The sequence below is a fragment of the Pristis pectinata genome, chromosome 6 (genome assembly GCF_009764475.1).
Source record: "Pristis pectinata isolate sPriPec2 chromosome 6, sPriPec2.1.pri, whole genome shotgun sequence".
NCBI lineage: Eukaryota > Metazoa > Chordata > Chondrichthyes > Rhinopristiformes > Pristidae > Pristis > Pristis pectinata.
The window spans coordinates 28,042,010-28,063,499 of NC_067410.1; the positions used below are offsets into that span (position 1 = coordinate 28,042,010).

General features: G+C 39.1%; 2 protein-coding genes across 3 annotated transcripts in view; one reads left to right on the top strand and one right to left on the bottom strand.

The window, feature by feature from the left end:
- The window catches only part of fhit (fragile histidine triad diadenosine triphosphatase), an 801,834-nt gene extending 797,852 nt beyond the window's left edge, over nt 1-3,982 (bottom strand). For both annotated transcript variants that reach the window (XM_052018273.1, XM_052018271.1), the window contains exon 1: nt 3,909-3,982. The gene's annotated coding sequence lies outside the window, so the exon portion shown is untranslated. The remainder of the gene's footprint in view (nt 1-3,908) is intronic.
- A 226-nt stretch (nt 3,983-4,208) lies between these two features.
- The window catches only part of LOC127571346 (receptor-type tyrosine-protein phosphatase gamma-like), a 536,499-nt gene continuing 519,217 nt past the window's right edge, over nt 4,209-21,490 (top strand). Inside the window, 1 exon segment of the mRNA XM_052017635.1 lies at nt 4,209-4,816. Coding sequence (XP_051873595.1) covers nt 4,735-4,816 — 82 coding nt within the window. The 5' untranslated portion in view covers nt 4,209-4,734.

Sequence of the window (21,490 nt, forward strand, 5' to 3'; positions counted from 1 at the left end):
ATCCTTCGGGGACTGAAGAGATAATTTACTTAACATACTCTTTTACTGAAATAAAAGCTAAGGCCCTGAGCTCCACATATTCAAGTGTAGTTCAAACATATAATCAAAGCAGGATTCACTTTTACAAAGAGGGGTAGAATTAATTTCCACCAGATTTGCAATAGGAAAATGAATATCCCCATCCCAACGTGCTGCAACTCCGTTCTCTCATTTGCAATACATAAAGAGTATGTGAAAATAGTCTGGTGCAGTTGTTGCCAGGACCAGCTCAGTCAGGCGGCAGTGAAGAGTTTGTGAACTTTAAGAGTGCGAGGATGTTCAATAGCGATCTTTGCAGCTGTGAATTATTTTTTTTGTATTGTTTTTGCTTGACGTTCTACCCACACAGACATCGCCTTGCTACTTACTTAGCGTGACAGCACGGGTAGGTTTTACATCACACCAGTGGGGGCTTCTCGGGAGCACGCGTAGCATTCTGTGTAGGCATATCTTTGTTTGATATCGTACACGCCACAGAATTGAGCGAAGGAGTATCAGGCATTATTTTTGAGTGTAGTCCAGATCAAATGTTAATCGTCCCCCACTCTGGCCATTGGAGTGAACTCAATTCGGCGAGATTTATGCAATCGTTCACCAAAGAGGCAATATGGGTGCTCTCCCAGTTACTCGAGTTACTGCGATCTACACAGGCAGACTTCATGCAAATATAAACAATCCATGTAATGTTAATCAGGATGGTTAGGAGGCAAGTGATTGATGGATCTTGTAGAAGAGCTTTGCTAACCGAACAAAGACAACGAGATGGGGTCATCCAGCTCTATCGTGTTACCAACAGAAAATACGTGTAAACTCTCAAATTAATCCACGTATATACTACATACCCGAGCTGTATATATGGCATACTTTTCATTGAAAACTCGTTACTTCACAGAGCACTGATAAAGTCAATGTGTCATGCATTTTCCATTGTCGGTGTCCCAAACAATGCCTGTTCATTTGCAGACTATAGACTTGTGATCGGAATTTACCGGCAACATTTACATTATTTTATCCGCTATTTAATTTACAAAATTATTGACGTCAGGTAGAATTTACATTAAAAGGAAGTTCACAATAATACAATCATTAAACTATATGCTGTAATTTAATATATGCATGAAAGAAAACTTTAAGATGCAAGTCAACAGCCTTTCCCAAAACCTTACCATGAACTACAACTTGGTGTTTAATTTGGACTGTGTGGTCTGAGAGGGAAGGAGGAAAGCAGAAGACCAGGTGAAGAAGGGAGAGCAAGAGTATTTACTTTTGAATCTGGTTCCATGATCCTTTCAGTCAGGACATTGCAAAGCACAATTCTTCCTGGAAAAAGGTTGCTGCCTCTGCATCGAGACAGCTTGTCCAACCTAACTTTAGACTGTGTTTGTTTCAAATCCTTAAGACAAAATTTTCTATCCCATGAGCATATTTTTTTCTAATGCGGATTAATGGCAAGTTTGTTTGCACCACTACTTAGCTTTGCCCAACTATTGGCAAGCTATTTTAGCTCCCCCCTACTAATTCAACAAGTGCTTACTTTTAATAAAGCCAGTTTACTTCTTCTCTCTGCCTCCACCAGCTGCTTTTGTAACAGATACTTTCAGTATGGCAGCCTGACCTTACATAATCTCCACTGCCCTTTTGGAAAGGCCATTATTTTTTATTGTTTGTGGAAAGGGTGGAGATTATTGAAGGTTGTATGCTGAGATTTGGTGGTCATTTGACAACATCCAGGCCTCGCTCCTTTTACTGATATTTAAGTTCAAGCGCGAGTTTCCAATGCCCATCCCAAGTACAACATAAAGCACATACACTTCAGCAAGTCCTCATTGCCTCATTAGTTCACCTTCCATGTCCCACCTCTGGACCAAGAGAACAACCAATTTGCACTGGATTGTGGTAACATCCACTTGTAACTGTGATGATGCTTTGACCATATTAGGTAGTACAACCCATAAGTCTGAACTGATTCAGATGGAAAAAGGACAATAATATGTACTCTCAATACCGATCAAGTTCCACTAGTCTTCTGCTTCATTACCAAAAGGGAAAAACTTTCATTATTTATGACAAATATTTATGATTTCAGAATGATGCTATATGATCATTTATACCCACTTGAGAGGAAAGACAGGATCTTGCTTTAGTATCTCCTCCAAAATTTGACACCTCCAAAGGTGTCCCCTACCCCATTAGCCTTTTCCCAAACCCCTGTCTGAGAATGCACTATAAAGAACCAAGAAATTCAGCCAAAAAATGCTGAAACATTTTCATCACCAATAGGTCATTTTGAATTTCAGATGAAATATCACATCAATGTTGGGTTAAACGAATAATTCTTCCTGCTCTCTGCTCATTTTCCGTTGTCTGATATCCCCATTATATAATTTAGCGGTAAATTTAGCTTTGAATCCATTCGAAATTCGCATCAGATTAGTGATAGAACTTCATCCAACTTCTAAATTTCATTTTATTCAACAGAAATAACTTGAAACTACAACTCCTTCTGGACAACGTTTACATTTCTAATCTAATCAGTGTTTATTCTACCGAAGAAAGCAAGTTTACCTCTCCTCAGAACAGATGAAGAATCTATGCTGACAACAAAATTAAAACCTGTAAATGCTGGAACTCTGAAAGAAAAAGCACAGAAAATGCTTGAATAATTCAGGTCAAACAACATCTGTGGAAAGAGAAGAATGTTTCTGGTCCGAGACCGTTCGTCGGAACCTTGACCTCCGACGAAGGGTCTTGTTCTTTAAATGTTAATTTTGTTTCCGTTTCCATAGATGTTGCCTGATCTGATCAGTGTTTCCAGCATTTTCTGTTTTTCATTTGTGATGAATCTATGTTCTTATTTCAGCACGTTTAAATTGAAGGTTTTTTCCACTTTTTTTGCAACAAAAATCTTTGAAGTACCATGTCAGCGACTTGACAATAAGGGCGAAAGTAAGATAGTGGATTACTCTTATATAAAGTGCAAACCAATGTGATAAACACCATTCATATCCGCTACTGTGGACTTTTAGTGGAGATTAAAAACTTGCCATTAGAGAAAAAATTCTTCTTGATTAGCATTCGCGCGACGCTGCATATGCCTATGTCGGGGTGCTTCAACCGTTATTATGATGAAAGGGTTTTAAGTCTCTGCCTATTCTTCTAGCGACATAAATGCAAATTACATTTTGTCTGGATTTATCAGGAAAAATACTTCCAATTTTAGTCTTTACATTCTGGCAAGGTTGCTGCAAATACACCACAAATGCGCAGGTGGCTAGATTTATCATAAAACACAGGACAGGCAGCGAGTTGTAAATGTAATGTTATTATTCCAACTAACGGCAACGTCATTCTAACTTTCAGCAGCAATCGTCAATTTGCAAAGAAATTGATACGCCTGCAATCAAACTGAACATGTTTTTATAGGTGAAGTTGCAACTTCAATGGTATAGCACTCTGGTTTTGTTTTAAAATGAAACTAAAGACGGGACCGTTTTTGCAGCTCACGTGTGAAGGTCCAACCTGGTAGAGAGCGCCTCAAGGCCCAGAAAACACACGGGTTTCAAATAATACTGCCTCGTATTAAACAGTGCATGCTCCCGCGCCATCTGGATTTCTAATGTTTTGCAACATTTGCCAAGGAAAAGCAGGTGCCGGAGTGGCTGGGAGACCAGCACATCAGTCCCAGTCCTCCTGGCCCCTGCACATCGATCCCAATTAGTGAAATCTCTCAAAAACCTGTTTACTGCTCTCCTCATAGACATGGTGCTGGGGCTTTAAACAGAATACTGAGATATTTAAGACTTCCTCTGTTTCAAACACACTATTCACTTCTGCCCTGAGAAGCAGTCACATTAAAATGACAGACTTACCGCCGCTGTCAGAACCAGTAACCGTGAAGCCAGGGGAGGGAGGAAATGCAGCCGTGCTGCATGCTGGAACTGGTAGTTCAAGCAACTCAGGTACTTCCGTTCGCAACAAGGAAACTTTCGGATAGCTACACTACAAATCCCAGCAGGCACCGCGCCAACGGGGCCAGCAGGCTTTGGGCCACCAGCCGAGACCCCGCCCGCAGGCGCAGTGATTGGTCCCCTATCTGGAGAGCGAGGACGGCGGCGCGGTTGTGGCGTTGTGACTGGTTGCTGAGTTCTGTCAATCACGCTTGCCGCGGTTGGGAGGGAAAGCTGGGGGGTGGACCGCGACCTGGGCTTCCTCGCGCGCGCGAGGAGCGGCCGTTGGAGTCGCGCGCTTCGCCGATCCCCAGCTGTGCTGGTGCGCGCATGCACGAAAGTCGGGTTCGCCGCCTTTGAAGTGGCCTGAGGCGCACATGGTACTTCCTGTCCCGAAGAATGGAAAGCTTCCAGCTCCAGCCGACTCTGCCGCGATTCCCTGCGCGCTGCTTGTGCTCGCTGCTCCGCTAACGATGGACTCATTCCACTTTCGCCCAGGCGGAGTAGAGCAGTGCTAATATGCTTCGGGATTAAATGGTTCCTACGCGTCGTCAGCACTACTCACCTTGTACTGCAGTTTCACTTTTCGGAGAAGGAAAAACCTCCCTGCCAGCCAAGCTAAAGTACCCTGTCCAGGCCCTCCTGTGAAACCGTGGACTTTCCTCCCTTCCCCACCCCCTTCCCTTTCCCTTTTCCACCCCCCGACAGTAAAACTATTCAACAAGTTGTGTTTGGATGTGCATTTGTCATGCAGGGGCTACTGGAACGGGGCTTTGTGCTTTTCTCCTGCTACACAGTCTGCAGGTTTTTATTCGCCGATTCTCTACCCAGTAAGTTTGCGAACTAATGAAAAAAATGAGTTGTCTGCGTTTCAGCTTGTGCAGTGTTTTGTAAATCGAAAATGTTCCACGTAAAAATGTTCAAGCAAACCATTTGTGTCTGGAGCGGAAGGGTGCTGATTTGGCACACGGCGGGATCGCTAGTTCTGCCTGGTTTCAACTGCGCCCAAAGCCCAAGATGTTGCAAAGACAAATTCAGATGCTGAGATTTATTTTGCGTTTTGTTTCAATGCATGTCGCTGCAGTTTTCATTATTGTAAACGGTTAACCCTCCTTTTGGTGCAGTGCCAGCGTAAGCGGAATTCAGAGCAGGGTAAAGTGGAAATACTTGCGATCCTCTTTCGTAACAATGTAAATTTACTTATACATTTTTTCGCCTGGGTCTTTAAAGGCTAAAAGATCCCCACCTGGCAGTGGGGTTTCTAGCTATCCAAGCCGGTTTTGGAACAAAATAAGTCTTTTCATTGATTGCCCATTCACTCTTGGCTGACCTTGACTGTACGGTCAGATTCCCACAGTCCTAAAATTTCTGAGAAGTCTAATGGTTATATATGGGCAGTCAGTTATCTAAACAAAACCGAACAAGGGTTTGGAATTTACATACAATCTGAATTCATAAAATTTGACATTTTTATGAAACACCTTTTGCAAAATAGAAATGAAAGCATATATTTCGCCTTGGGTTGCGTAATGATTGAGGCTTGACTTGGGAGCCGGGGGAATCTGGCTGAACCCTTGGGCAGATGTGCTGTATTGTACTGTAATTACATTAAGGAGGCCGGCACCCAGGCGCATTAGAAGAACAAGGTCTGATGTAGGCTTGATTTGACAGTACTGTGAGTTGTGATTGATTGATACCGATGAACCTTGGCATAACTTGAGCCGCGTGTTTGAAGTATGGTGGGGGTCGATTGTTTGGCGGTGGATTGTGTCTGTTGACTTAAGACCTTATTATATGGCAGTCACATAGTGAAAAGGCAACCGTTTGTAAATGCAAATGAATACACTTACACAGTTAGAGCGAAGAGAGTCATGCATTTGTTTCTGAGAGCCGAGAGCTTTTTAAATTTTATTTCTCAAATTATATATATTTTGCGAAAGTAACAATAATACAGCTAGAAAAGTCGTGTACAATAAATAAACATGATTTTGTCTCTGATTATCACTTTTTGTCCTTCAATAAAGATATGCAGATCTAATTAGTGATCCCGATTCATTAGTATAGTAATCTTTTCTAAGCGATAGGAATGTATGGAGCTGGGCAGGGAATTGAATTTAGCTGCGCTCTTCGTGCCGTTCATAATGCTGTCAGAATAAAGTTTGTATGTAGGAAAAAGCGTAAACCGTGGAGGTACTTCGAGATACCTTAGAGATTGAATCCAGGAAAGAAATATGTGCTCTCTTGTACATTTGCAACCGAACACATTTACTTGGCTTGTCAGAAATAATTGCGATGAGCAATATATTACCAAAAAGGTATTGAATATGTCATAGAAGGCGATCGGAGAATCGTCTCCATCCTTAATGGAAGATTGATGTTCCGAGGAAAGAACAGCGCCCACATCACACAGCTTTTGGAGTCGTACTGTGAGCTCTAAGACGCACGTTTCTTTTTTCTGTACAATGTTATGCATAAATCAGCCCTGAAGGCTTTCCTTCAGAGAGCTTTGCATTTTTCTGACACCCTTCCCCATTTTCTTGGCGTCTACAAAAACATAAAGCTAGGAACATATTTCAAATGTTATGTCGATTTCTATTTCTTGCGTTACCAGTAATCGGCATTCCTTAAACTATTGCACGGATCCCACATCAAATTGCAACGGAGTCCCAAAACTAATGGCTGACACTGTATGATCTGCCGAGTAATTTTCGCATAATTAGTCTTTGTAAATTAAGATTTCCAGCATTCGCATCACTTTGCTTTTATCCAAAGACTAATATATGTTTTAGTCAATAGCGATGCAATAGTGAATGCAAATGTTATTTTTTTTATTATCGATATCATGCCTTAATGCAGCGACGTCCTATCGTTAGTGAACCGGTATACTTATATCTCAACAGACTTAGAGCAGCCCATTTCAAAGATTTCCTTATTTGCAAATATTATCATCGGCAGAAAGATGCTGGCTTAATCATAAGATACAAATGGTTACATCTTAAGTAATCGGTTGCGATGACTTCAAATGGAAGAAAAACTTTGCCAGCCATTTGAGGCTTTCATTGGTTCTATTCTTCAAGATGTTCAGACCCAAGGGAGGCCAAATTATGGGACAAAAGATGCAATTTGTGGGCTACATTATTCCTCACAGCATGAATTTACTAACTTGCTGGTAATCTTGTTTGTTGGCATTCAGTTGGTACGATTCTTGAAAGTGGGCGTATTTGAAAAAAATGTGGTCAGCACTTCTGCTAGGAGACATAATACAGACACAGAGGAATTGCTTTGAAGTTCTCCTTCCTCGGGCGTTTGTAGTCATCAGAGGCGCTTAGTGAAGGGGACATTGTGCCAGGAAGGCTGCTTTAGTATGTCGGAAGCAAACTGGGATGTAACTGAATTCTGTGACAGCTGCTTATGCTTCTCTGTTTAAAAAGGATGACATTATTTTTAAATAGGATGTGTTAAAGCCTTTTGTCAGACGGTCGTTTTATTTTAACGGAGGAACAGCAATCTGATCTCATTGGAAAAATAAAAACGCTTTGATAATTGCACATGTTGAGGCTGAAACGTTGCTAACTCGGGATAACCATTTTCTGTTGGTTTTAAACTGATAACTTGCTAGCTGGCTGCAACCCACATTCAGGAAAGAAGTGTGTTTGTTAAGACTATAGTTGTAACCAGACTCCTGAAACAGACTATATTCCGAGCTTGTAGTGGGAGGAGATTACCAGGCCAACAGAGAAAAAGATTCAAGAATATGCGATAGTTTCCTTGAAGAAATGTAACGTTCCCACGGGCTCCTGGGAACCACTGGCCTTTAACCACTCTAAGTAGAAACTGAGCTTTCAGGATAGTATTGAGAACCTCAAGGTCAAAATTAAGAGTAACAAAAGTCCTGTGTAAGCGGTGGATGGCGTGGATCACCTCACAACCCCACCTGCTCTGTCAACCACGTCCTGTCCCACCTGTACAAGTTCCCACATAGGCTTCATTAGGCACCTCTGATACAACAAAACCATAGTGGAAGCAAGTCATTCTTGATCCCAAGGGGCAGCAAAAGAGAATTTTTTTTAAATCATCAAATAAAAGCAGCTATGTCAAGCACTCTTGCATTAAAAAATGTCAACATTTGGAAGAATTGGCTGGTATTTTAGTGAGTGGCTTAAACTTGGAGTAAATTATGATAGTTGACTCTCATTTGGTTTCCAGTCTTAAATAGTTTGGACCTTTTGCTGCAGGTATGTGATTTTTTTTAATATGCTGAAAGTCAGTGTAATATTACCACTTCCCCAACCAGCAACACTACTTGTCTGAGAACTCTTGAAAATTAGAACCTACACAAAAATATATAGGTTCCCACTTTGCTGAGTTTTAATTGTGTATGCCAAGTGCAAATGTGTGTGCTTCAGACTGAACTGCCTGTTTTATTATTTCTTTATGATTGAGCAAGCAACCTTTTTCAGTGTTGCTATCTGAAAATGTGTCTTCTGACTAGTGAGGACAGCTCATAATTTTACTCTAATCTGAAATAAATTTACTGACTTGTAATCAATATATTTTTATCCCTTAGTGCTAATTCATCCTTTTTTGGAAAAGAAAAATATTAATTAATAAGTGTAGGCACAACATAAACCCATGGATTTACTGTAAACGATCTTTCTTTAAACTAGCTGAAGTAAACTTTTGCAATAACTACTGTTTTGGTGCCATGACAGACTGTCTAATTTTTCTGCTTGTATGAAATTTAGTTGCAACTTCTTGTTCTTCTCAGTCTTAAAAGTCCTATGTGTAAGTAACATTAATATAAAGTAACTTCGCATAACTAAATACATGGTGAGTTTAAAAACATCACAACATATTTTGTTTAACCATAACCATTGCATTTGCTCTGACTAAATTTATTATCATCAGAGTAAAAAAATAAAGAAAACCTGTATTTACCAATTATGCTTGAACATTATAATCTGCAAGAGCTCTAATTTGCTGGAATAGAAACAGGCTGAAACTGAATTGTATGGAACTACTCAATCACGAGGTTAAAAAAAATCCAAGTTGCACTGGAAAAGAACACTTCACATTATAATTCAGTTCACGTGCAAAGAAAAATTGGTCATTCTCTCCAAAAGGGTTTTTGCACTGCTTAAAATAGATCTCAATTCCTTTTGAGGTTTTATTTCACTAAGATGCACGTTGTTGTATTTGAAAGAGTGAGGATGTTTTTCTTCACAATGGTTTGGCTGTTTAAGTCACATGTCCTTCAAGTGCTTTAATTTGTCCCAGTGTAAATGCACAAAAATAGTTTGTATCTATACTAACAATGCTCTCCATACAAATGTTATGAATAAGTATTGTCTTTATATGTGATAGTTCAAAAATTCAATCTTGGAGACTGTTACCCACTGTCTTTTCTGAGTAACAAATTGTTGAAAGGTTTACATCTTTTGACTTCAGTACTAATGTTTGGACAACAATGTTTTGAAAATAGAGGGTGTGGGAATGGACAAGCAAAATAAAGTTATGCCAAGAAAAGAGTAAGTAGTAGAATTTGTAAATAAAAAGATCAGATGAAGAGTATTCACAAAGTTCATAATTAAAAATGTGTAGAAATGGAATTATTCAGCCCAAACCATGTTTAGGGTCAGTCATATATCTCTTCCACAGATGCCTTTTATTTTTGCAAATCAATATAGAAATTTATGCATGACTATAAATTTTGAGGACATGTAGACTTGGGACATCCTGAGGATGCATAATAAACAATTCCTTTTAAATGCAATTCTTAAGATCGGACTATACAATGCATTTGTGAAAATTACACATGAAATTGACTCATAACTAAGGAATAGATTTTTCATAATTAAATACAAGCTTTACCCTTGTTAATCAAATGTCCTTTTCCGAGCACACTTCCACCAATGAAATATACATTTAATCTCAAAAATATTTTGATATTGTGGAAGAACCATTGTATTCAATTAGCATACAGAGGTGAGACACAAGGATTTGATTCATAAATATAAAAGTTATTTGTGTATGTGTTACAGATGTGCTGTAAGGAATGTGCTTCTTAAATTTCAAAAAAATCACGTAACTAAAAATATTTAAGGAACGTTCCAGTTCAAACTAACTGAACTTGGCTGCTTTCTAAAGAATAATTCAGCTGTAGATATATGGTACCAAAATAAAACAATGGGGCATAATAATGCTGACCAAATAACATGGCTAATGGTGCTCATTGTCACCAACAGCATGCAACTACACTCAAAGAGCATGTTTGAAATTAAATCTGAAAACCCAATCAATTATGTTGCCCCGTCAATCTCAAGAAAATGCTGTATTTGCTGATTAAACTCACCACAAAATGTCAACTTTTTACCATATATCTTTTCCCATGATGCAATTAAGTGAATCAACTCGGGGGCACAGAATATTAGCTTTTACAACAGTCGAGTTTTAGTCTTTAATGTTTAGAGTTTTGAAATGGCATTTTAGTCTGCATGTATCACTTCTGTCATGATCCAGTTTATCTCCTGATTATTATTTCTGCACCCGATTTACATTTAATTCAACATCTTATTTCACCCTCCCTCTTAAGCCTTCTTGTGATTATGTTATTGTTTAAGGAGATGCCCTGTAGGCTGCTTTGGTCTCATGTCCCAGATGAAATGTTTCTTCCTCCACTTTAAGCCATTTTCTGAACAATAATTTTTATGGTGATTGATGCAAGGGTAAATCAAATAAATGATTGTCAGTCCTGGATGCCCAGAAAATTTCAATTTCTGGCTCTGTGTGATGTTATACTTAAAGGTTATGCGTAAGAGGCATTACTTTTATAAATTTAGCTTTGATTTTCAGTATCTCCTAATTTGGGCTAATGAATAATGGTAGCATGGTCTTGGAACTGAACCAACAAAATTATGTAATGATAAAAAATCGATGGTCCTGTCAGGACACTTGTCTAAACGGTTCAAACTAAAATGAGTTGGATGTGGAAGAGTTGAATACCAAAGTGGATACTCAGAAATCTGAAGTGCTGGAGGAAATTGTTGGGCACGGGCGTAGGTCAGCTTCCTCTTTGGTATAAAACTGGCCCTGCATTTAACAGGGTGGCACCAGTATTTGTTTGATGAAATGTTCTTAAAAGCCGGAATATCCTGTTACTAAGTTTCTGTGCATAGTGAACAATGCTTTCTTATTGCTGCCCTAATCTATAGTATAGATCAGAAAATCTTTTCAAGTGAGCAGTGAGGAAATGATGGCTTCCTAGGATATCTTTATTTAATGGTTGAAAATTTCAAACCTAATCCAGAAAATGGTAAACCAACAGGAATTTGGACACTTAGAACACAATGTTTGGTATTCAGGTGATTTTTTACATTCCAGCCTGGTTGGAATGACTATTTATGGTTGTTGTTATGGAATAAATAGGACCCCAAGTTGTCAGGATAGCTTGGGAGTGTATTATGTTGATTAAATGATTAAAAATCTGTTGTAGATGTGCAAAGCCTGGCTATTTCCTAACTATTCCTCTAGGTGGTGCACTTTGTAGCATCAAAACGATGAATATTAGTCTGTGAGGGAGTGTGATTTTTTTTCTTTTAATCTGTGCTTCTGTTTCAAATAAGATGCTTCATTTTCTGTATGGTCTGCAAAAAAAACTGCAGATTCTATATCTCTTGTTGTTGTGATTATTCAGTTGTGAAATGACCAGCCGAGTATATTATGGTCAGAGTTCACATCTAGAGATTTGTGTGGTAGCAGAATAAAGGCTAATTTTAAACTTTGTGGAGCCTATTAAGGAAAATAAAAAGTTGTTGAACTGCACAACAGCCTACTGTTATGATTGTTACAGAGGGCAATAAAAGAAAGAGGGACTTGCTTTATAATTGAAGAGCTGATCTTCATGACTGCCTTAACATTTGGGAATTGAAAATGGAACACTTGGAAAAGGTACACTCAGTTGGTTAAATGTCTCAGGCAAAGTTGACAGTGTTAAAGAGTTTGGGAATTTTTTGTTTTGAGTGCACATTACTATCAAGTCTTTTAGCTAAGAAATACATTAAAATCACTGAAAATTTTACATGTATATTTTGGTTTTGAAAACAACTGGCATGAATAAAATGCTGTTTTAGGTTATTATATTGGCATGTTTTTTTTAAATTAATTGTTATACTAATTGCATAATGGACAAAAATATGCAAAGAACTTAATTATCTGTGGTGCAGTTACATCCTTTTAAATTTTTTTTACAGCATAAGGCATTGTGTAGTGCAGCAAGTTCTCTGTAAATATATTTCATAACCCAAAAGAAACATGTTAGATTGCATTTTATTTGTATTGCTGTGTATTGCTGTGTTTTGCTGTATTATGTAACATCAAAATACATTATTGTTTGATTATCCAACAATTTTATTATCTACCAGCAGGGGGGAATGCCTCTATTATGATGGTAATGGAAGTTCCATTGCAACTGTGCTTTTTTTTTAAACTTTTATCCTGTATTTCAATAAATGATGTAGCTTCTAATTATTTGGTGACTTAAAATGAAACTTACTTGGTGACATTGAATGGTGAATCGGAGTACTAGAAAGTCAATGCTTTAATACATTTAACAGTGAGGAAAAATATATAAAATCCAAGCTGCCACAAGGTGCAATTCCCTCTTTTGGTGATTGTTTCCTGTTTAGCTGATGAGAAAAAAAAATGGCAAGATTTGTTTATTTTATTGAGTCCGACAAAAATAGCAAGCTTGTTTTGTCATTGGTCTCAAGTTGGATGGTTAGGCTGATGATTCAGGTTCGTGGTTGTGCTGCTATTTGTAAAAGAAGAATATTATACAATTCAGCCCTGTTTCATGTTTCATTTTAAGCTGAATACGTTTTGTTTTGTTTGCAGTGGAAAGGAAACCCTGCAGAAATTCATTCGAAAGGTTCTCTTGTCATAGGTTCATAGATTCAGAGCAGGTCTTTCAGCTCAATTCATCCATGCCAACCAAGATATCTATCTAACCTAATCCCATTTGCCTGTGTTTGGCCCATATCCCTCCAAACCTTTCTCATCCATGTACCTGTTTAAATAAGCTTTTATACAATTTTTAAAGCAAAAACACACACAGAATATAAAATATTTATCTTGGTCATTCACTGTGCAATAGTCCATTTTGCCTACTGTAACTGCTTTCTGTATTATAAAATGTAGTAGTAACGAGACATGACTTTAATAGTAGTCTTCTTGAGCAGTTCCTTGCGTTCAAAGATGATTTGCTCCCAATATAGTTCTGTGAGTTCTAAAATGACTGAGGCCAGTATGGGATCAGCATCCTTTGCCACAGGCGGGGTAAGAAATGTCTGCAGAGCAGGCAGGTAATAATTTGGGAGATGATTCATTCCATTATCTTGGTGAGGCTTCTGATGAGACTTAAGGTTCTTAGTGCCATTCCCTGATGCTCCTTTTCCATTTTGAGCATTCATGGGCCAGATATTCCCATGAGTCAGAGAGGATGTTACATTTTTTTCAAGAAGACTTTGAGAACATTCTCAACTTGATACTTCTGTTCACCAGGTAAATCTCTTACCACGATGCAGCTCAGTGTAGAGTACCGGTTTCAGGAATCTGATGTCAGGCACGTTGACAATGTGCCCAGCAATCAGAGCTAGTTAAGTTAATTAGAGCTTCGAAGTTGGCCTGGAAGAGGGCACTGACGTAGATTCATTAATCTGTCAGTGTCTTCTGAGGATTATGTAGAGACTGTATTAGTGATACTTTTCTAGTGCTTTGTACCTGCTGTAGGTAGTCTGTTTCTATAGCCCATTATTCACCTGGTCTTGACCTATACTTTTTATGCTCCCATATTTATCATTGAATAAGATTACCGTACCAAAATCAACCTTTATTTTCTGTTGGAGGTTAAATGCCAGTGATCCAGATGGTGTATTGGTTCAAATTCTCCTGTGTGTTCGGTGTGCAAAAATGTCACTTAGATTTATAGGAGAACCAGTAATTTCTTTTTCACTTGACCATATGGGAAGAGAATTTTGGATGAGCATTTGGACAGCCATTAGTAAAAGAAATCAGTAATGCATGATATGAGAAACATTTTATGAACTGGAAGTGGCCTGGTTGCAGGTACAGGCAATTTTAAAGTGACAAACCATGATGTATTAATTTTATAATTAAACCTGTAGAACAAATACACCTACTGAAGAAATTAGAATTAAATTATTGTCATTCTCCATTTTAATATTGCTGCAGATCTGGACAATTAATTGTCCTTGTTTGGGCTTGAAATCCCCTTTTTAAATCATTTATTTCCCAGTTAATGTTATCTGCCAATGTATGTGCTAAGTTTGGAAAAACATATTTTAGAATTTCAGTTCAGAATAGTGACCTCGAACTTATGAGCAATAGGGACATAACAAGGAGGTATGCATTCATGATAGCATACTCGTTTTAAAAGGTTGATTTTGTAATGCATTCTCAGCTGCAGACTGATGATATTAAAATTTGCTGAATATTTGCATGTGTCTGAAATCCTATTTCAGAGTGTTATACTTTATTTTGTTTGTATTCTTTTGGAAATTGATTTGGCAGGTGTATCATGTGCTCTCATTCCACGTAACTAAATTGGGGTTTTTACAGCTAATAATTGAATGAACTCCCTTCATGTACTGTTGTTTGATTTATCATTATTAATGTGTTAAGATTTTGGTATCATGTATCATGTTTAAAAGATAGCTAGTTCCTTAAAACCTGGAGTTTTACTGTGTTGCTTGTACAACTACATGTATGGCCATACCTTCAGCAGAACTATGAACTGTGCCTTTATGGTTGTGCACCTATGCTTCTGAATGAGCTAGTCATTTGGGTTAATGTAACTTGCATGTTAAGTAGTTTTTTTGACAATTGTTTTTCTGCATTTCATTGTATTATTTATGTTTTTGTTTAAATTGCATACAGTTCTTATTATTAGTATTGTTTTGACTTCTGCAGCTGATGCTGCCTTTCAGAAAGGTAGGGCTAGAGATCCTTGGAAGAGTACCAATATGTGCAAGAACCTCCATCCAGAGAAGTTTGAAAAATTAATGTTGCACATAATGAACTTGTAACCAGTGCTGAGCAAATTAGTGACTTAGGGAATTAGAGTTGTGCATGTAGTTGGGTTGACCAGATGTGATATTTTTTATATTGACTCCAATTTGAAAATTTTGTTCTGCTGAGAAAATGAGTGGAGGCAGAATGCAAAGAACAGACTTGAATTTAGTTAATCCCTTATGATGTCTCTGATATTCCAATAAGTTATTTTGAAATATAATTGAATATTGTGTGATGAGCCACTCCAACATACCAGAGAAGTTTCAGGTTGGGTGTTTCCCCCTGAATATTGACATAATTATGATACCCCATGGATAGCTTAAAAACAACAGTTGTCTTTAGGCTTGTGCTACACTGTGGTGATTGATTATTTTTGAATGAATGGTGATCTTGAAGTATATCCGTTCAACTCCCTATTGATCTGTGTTTTATAGCTATCAGAAAATGGAACTTGTATCACTTGAGAATTAAGTCCAGGAAATAGATGAAAAATGGACAAATTACGAATGTGATGTAAATGGGAGGAGAAAGTGAACAGAATATTGCAACCCAGTAGGCTGCTTGCTGTTTTATAATTCTGCAAATCTTGGGTCTTTATAAAACAATATCAATGAATAGACTGACTCTGTAGTAAGAGGTGGCTGCAGTATCCAATTGCCAAGTGTGGATCTTTGTACAACATAGAAAATAGAAATAAAGATACCAGACATGGGCCTAGAAATTTACTTGTGAAAGAAAACATGCTTTAAATTAGCACTTTACTGGAGGCTTGGACCTACTTATCCTGATACCTTTAATGCACGATTTTCATTTCCATACCCTGTGGAAGGACTTCAGCTTTTTAAGAGGTTGAGATCAAACTGTTTCATCCATTAGTGCACATTGAACATGAGTTCCACACACCTGTTGAAACTAACCAATATTACCACTCCCCATAAGGAGAAGATGTTGGTAGTCTTGGGCTTGGCTGCCATGGGACCAATAACCTGTGGCAATCATTGAGGATGATCATATAGAATAGAAAATGCTGGAAACATTCTGTAGATCTGGCCGCATCTGTGGAAAGAAACAGAGTTAATGTGTCAGGTCGAAGGCCCTTAAACTGGGAAGAAGAGAAAACAAGTTAACTTTAAGTTGCAGTGAAAGTGAGTGGGATGGATAAGACAAGAGGGTGAGGATGATGGCATGCTTTGTCTTTTTCCTGGAAGTTCATTGTAATCTCATTCCAAAATCTCATCCTTATTAGAACATGCAGATTATTTAAACACTCCCTCTTATCCAATATACCCAAGAATCACTAATACCTGTTTGGCCAAGCTACAGAGCCATCCCATTCCAAAGAGGAAGGAAGACTGTTTGAAATCACATCCACCTTATCTATTCCTGGCACTTTGTCAACAGGGGGCATCTAAGTGGTAAATTATCAGACATAAGTGGACCACAGGCTAATAAGGTGGGAAAATTGGTCTCTGTATCCATTTCCCTGAGAATAAAGTTACACCATTTCTAATTTGATCAACTCAAATGAAGACTTTGATGAGCCAGCCTATAGACAGCAAGCACACGTGGAGATTCTTGGGGAATGATTTTTCCTGTTGAAAGAAAATATGCTTGAAAGCCTGCATAAGGTGAGTTGGAGCAAAGGGATGTCCAGCTTCAACTTTGCATTGTATGGTAACTCCATTCTTTGCAGCATAGATGTGTTAGCTAGTTCCATATAAGTGCTCATGGTCCATTAAAGAGATACCAGCTTCTTTTGGTCCAAACAGAAGCCACTAAATGTAGGATTACACCTATGCAAGCTTCATATTATTTTGAAAAATTCTGTCATAATCGTCTGGAACTCCCTGGTTGCTAACCATTTTAATTCTCCTTCCTGTTCCCGGAACGACATGTCTGTCCTCTGCCTCCTCCACTGCCAAGGTGAGGCTAAATGCAAACTAGAGAAACAGCACCTCGTATTCTGCCTGGGTAGTCTACAACCCGATGGCGTAAACATTTGAATTCTTCAGCTTCTGGTAAACTGCTCACTCTCTCTCTTTTCTCTCTCTCCTCCTGATCTACCAATTTCTTCCTACACTCACCCCAGCCCCCATCACCCTGTTTCTTTCCCCTCCCCCATCCTTTCCATCTGCCCATCACCCACATACTCCTTCTACTGGGTCCCCTTCTCCACTGTTCCCAGCTGCCCTCCCCACTTCCCAACAATTCCATGCTCCACTTTCCTCTCCTATCAGATTCCATCGTCTTCAGCCTTTTGTCACCTCTATCTGTCACCCCTCAGATTCTGTCCCTATTTCCACTCTCCCATCTTCCATCTTCCTATCACCCCTTCTCACCTGGATCCATCTATCACTTGCTAGCTTTTGTTCCACCCCTTCCCTTCACCTTTTTATACTGGCTATCTCCCCTCTATCCTTTCTTCCAGATGAAGGGTCGCACCCCAAAATGTCGACAGTCCTTTTTCCTCCAGAGATGCTACCTGACCCGCTGAGTTCCCCCAGCATCTCATGTGTTGCTCCAGGTTCCAGCATCTACAGCCTCTGTCTTCAAATTGTTTTGTCTAACTATAGAGAAGTATATGGTTCTGGTTTCCATGGTTGGCAGGAGTCTGCTTCAAGAAATTGCTAGGTTATTTGTAGGGATACAAGAGATCTGTAGATTATGAATTAGTTTTCTTTTCAAGATGAGAACATTTGTGCTACCACCACTTATGGCAGCATAACTTAATTGGAGAAATATTGATGGTACCAGTGTTGGTCCAAAAATTGACAAAAGGGTTGAATTTCAGAGTTGAGGTAAGAGTGTTTCCAAGACAGCATTTGACTAAACGTGGCAAGAGAGAGCTGTAATGAAACTGAAATAAGTGAGTGTCAATGGGAAAACTGCAAAGGCTGAAGTTATACTTTGCAGAAGTAAGACTGTTGCGGTTGTTGGAAGTCAATCATCCCAGCCCCAGGAGATCATTCAGGTCCTCAGGATGGCCATGATTGCATCCTGTTCAATTCCACTTGCAGCTTCTCAGAAAACAAAAACCATCTTGTGCTTGCGTGTAGCACAAGGCAATGGGCTGATGAGCACAAGTAACATCTGGTTCACTTTAGTGCAAGGGAATGATCATCTCCAACAAAAAAGCATCTAACCACTGACTCTCACCTTTCAGCAGAAACTCCATCACTGAATCTTGCACCATCAGCATCTTTGGAATTATGGTTGATTTGGAAAATTAATTGGACAAGCCACAAACATTTTGTGGCAAGAAGTACAGTTCAGATACAAATTAATCCAAAAGCCTCATTCCAATCGAAGGTGATTGACTGAAATCTTGGACCAGATCATGCTGACAGTAAGCTGGTAGCTCCCACAGAGAACTGCTGGATAGCTGCTGTCATGCATGTTTGTTTGTTTGGACACCAGACCTGTGCACTGCTAGGGAGAAATACAGATGTGCTTGAAATTGGATGCCAGTGCATCTGACCTTTACTTAACCTTGGACTTGACATAGAGTCCAGTGACAGTTCTGCAGTGCACTGAGTTGAAGGGCCATTTCATGAAACAGACAAAGCAGTGAATCCAGGACTTTGAGAGCTGTGTGGGGATTTAAGGAATTTACAACTATAGGAATTCAGTTGGAGGTGAATGAGAAGTATGGGCCAAGTCCAGAGAGATCCACACCATTTTCTCTGTCCACAGACAATACCTAACTTGCAAAGCATTTCTACTTTTTTTTATATTTCAGAAGCTAGATACCCTGTGATGTGTGACTTGCCTCATCATTCCCCAAAAGGTGCCCCACCTACAAGCCACATGCAAGTGTGTAACTGAAGTACCACAACCACAGTCTTTGCAAATTGTTGTCTCTGGACTGAAGGTAGAATGTGCCTCCAAGAAAACTCTGGAAGATCTGACCACATGGCCTGAGCCCTACAACCCTACATCCTTAAGTCACCTCTGCATGAAAGGCAATGCACTTTGGCCACTCTCTTCCTGCTACTGGTTGCTTTGGATAACCAGTAGGATCACTACCAAAGATCCTTTATTGCAATTAATAAAAGGCAAACTTCCAAAGCTTTTCTGTGGGGCTCAATAAAAGTCAGTCCAAAATGAGTTAGTGTCTTTAGGTACTTTGATCACAAAGAACTGTGCTCCAGTTGACTCTTCAAGAAACCTGTAAGTAACAATGATTCTCCTGAGCACATGATGACCCCCATCTACCTGGAAGAGGCATTCGTCTGCACAGCCAACACTTAATTGCACATACTTTAATTAGTTTTACAGGAAGACAATGATTGGCTGTTAAATGAGAATTGCCCTACTTTGTCAGTGTGTGCAGTATACATTATGCACTATGTATATCACAGTCTCTTTTACACCACAATTTAATATTTGCATCAAAATGCGCTCTGGTTAATTGATTTTTCTCGGTCATAAGAACTTTTTCCTCCCTTCCTTTACAAAGATAGTTTTATGGGATGGAGGCTTATTGGTGGGAGCCAGCAACTCTCCAGTATCTTGTAACATTTTTCACTTATGAGCCCAGAGAATACAGTAGATTATTTATCTGCAGAGGACCTTTGGGAGAGAAGGAAAGGCTCTTGTACAGTAAAATCAGCCAAAGGATGGTGGCACTCACATCTGGAGCTGATAGCTTTTTATGTCATGAATACATAAATACACAAACTTTGTAGTCTTTCTCGTGGATCCAGCTGACTCCTAGATTTAAACTATCTTGTCTCATAAATATCTTTCACTCAAGGATTTGAATTGAATTCAAAAGTGGCTGCCTGCATTGTCTGCATTATGTGTAATACATGCTGAACATGTTAGAACTGTTTTGGTTAAATGGACAGGTGATAAATACTTTTAAGTATTTGTTGAGTTAAGCTTGGATATGAGTCCAACAGCAGCTGCTTTTTTTAACTTGAGTTGGGTCTCTTTGCTGTCCAGTTCCACCCCTCTGAATTTCTAGACTTGTAGAAAATTTATGATACGAAGGCCCATCATGTCCAAGAGGAAAAAACAATTTATGCTGGTAATTTTCCATAAGACTTGGAGTAGGAGAGACAGAAACTCTCATTTATATTCATCTTTGTTGCTTTTCACAGGCAAATTGCAGTCTGAGGGACTGTGCAAGGTTTTGCAACAGGATGTAACTGAGAGAAATAGAATCTCTATTTCCGCTGCAAGAACATTGGGTGGGTACATGGGTCACTTTTCCAATCTTAGTGTCAAGGGTTCACTGAAGCTGGAAGCAGGCCCTGTTCAAATGTTATAAGAACATGGCCTTGCACAGGCCATATCTTGAAAACAGGAGATTCCCATTATTTTTTTTAAATTAGCAGGCACCACACTAGCGATCACTTCTTACACTTTCCCACCATTGCAGGTCTCCAATTAGGCAGAGTTTTCCATGTGAACTGGTAACCAATTCCAGAAGTCCATTATTCCCTGGGGATAGAAGAGCTGTCTGACTTTCAACCTCATACTGCTTTTATGTAACTTTGTAACCATGACCTCTGGTTCTTTCTAACCCATCCAGCTGAAGTAATTGGTTCATGTGGACACTGTCCAATCCTACCATTATTCTCATTACCCTCAATACATGATAACACAACATAGAAAAATACATCTGTGTTTACCTTTTCTAAAACTCTCAGATAATGCTGGCATGAATTCAATATCCAGAATTGCTGCCTGCATTCACCCCATACCCAGTGCTATCTGGTCTGGGTGTGCAAGGCTTATCTTGCTGGCCTAAGGCATCCTGCCCTCAAGTGGTAGAACCTACAATGATGCTCTGAAGAAGCCTTTCCCCTAAAGACATCCATAAAAACTGATAGCCAGCAAAGCCTGAAAGGGATCCTTAAATGTCTTTGACATTTGTAAACAACTTATCAACAACTTTATCAACTGGTGCCAGGTCAAGAAACTGATTTACCCTGTATAACTGTGAAGAGTCTCAGCCAGATTGAGCCTTGCTGCAGGACTCCATTGGGAGTCCAGAGGCGCAGTGAACTTACAAGCCTGGTGTATTCTACTACTGCATAAATTTGCAGCTTCTGCGTCTGATTACACTTGAAGGGATGACCCAGACTTGCTGGCATTTGAACAGGTAAATGCCTCCAATTCTAGTTGGAACTGCTTCCATTTACCAGCAATATCTAGGATATACATGGTGAGCCAATGATGGTAACTCAATGTTTTAGACATGGATTTAATTTTGAGATGCAGCTTTTCAAAAACCTTGCATATGAGAAGAGCAAAACTGGATGCCTTATTCCAATTGTAGCCTAAGCGATATCCTGTTCAAACACAAAATAACATACATTATGTTTCAGTGAATTCAAAATCAACTCTGAAACTTTTGAAAGTAATACATTGCTACATCGGTTCTTCCTTGTTCATCACTGACTTCA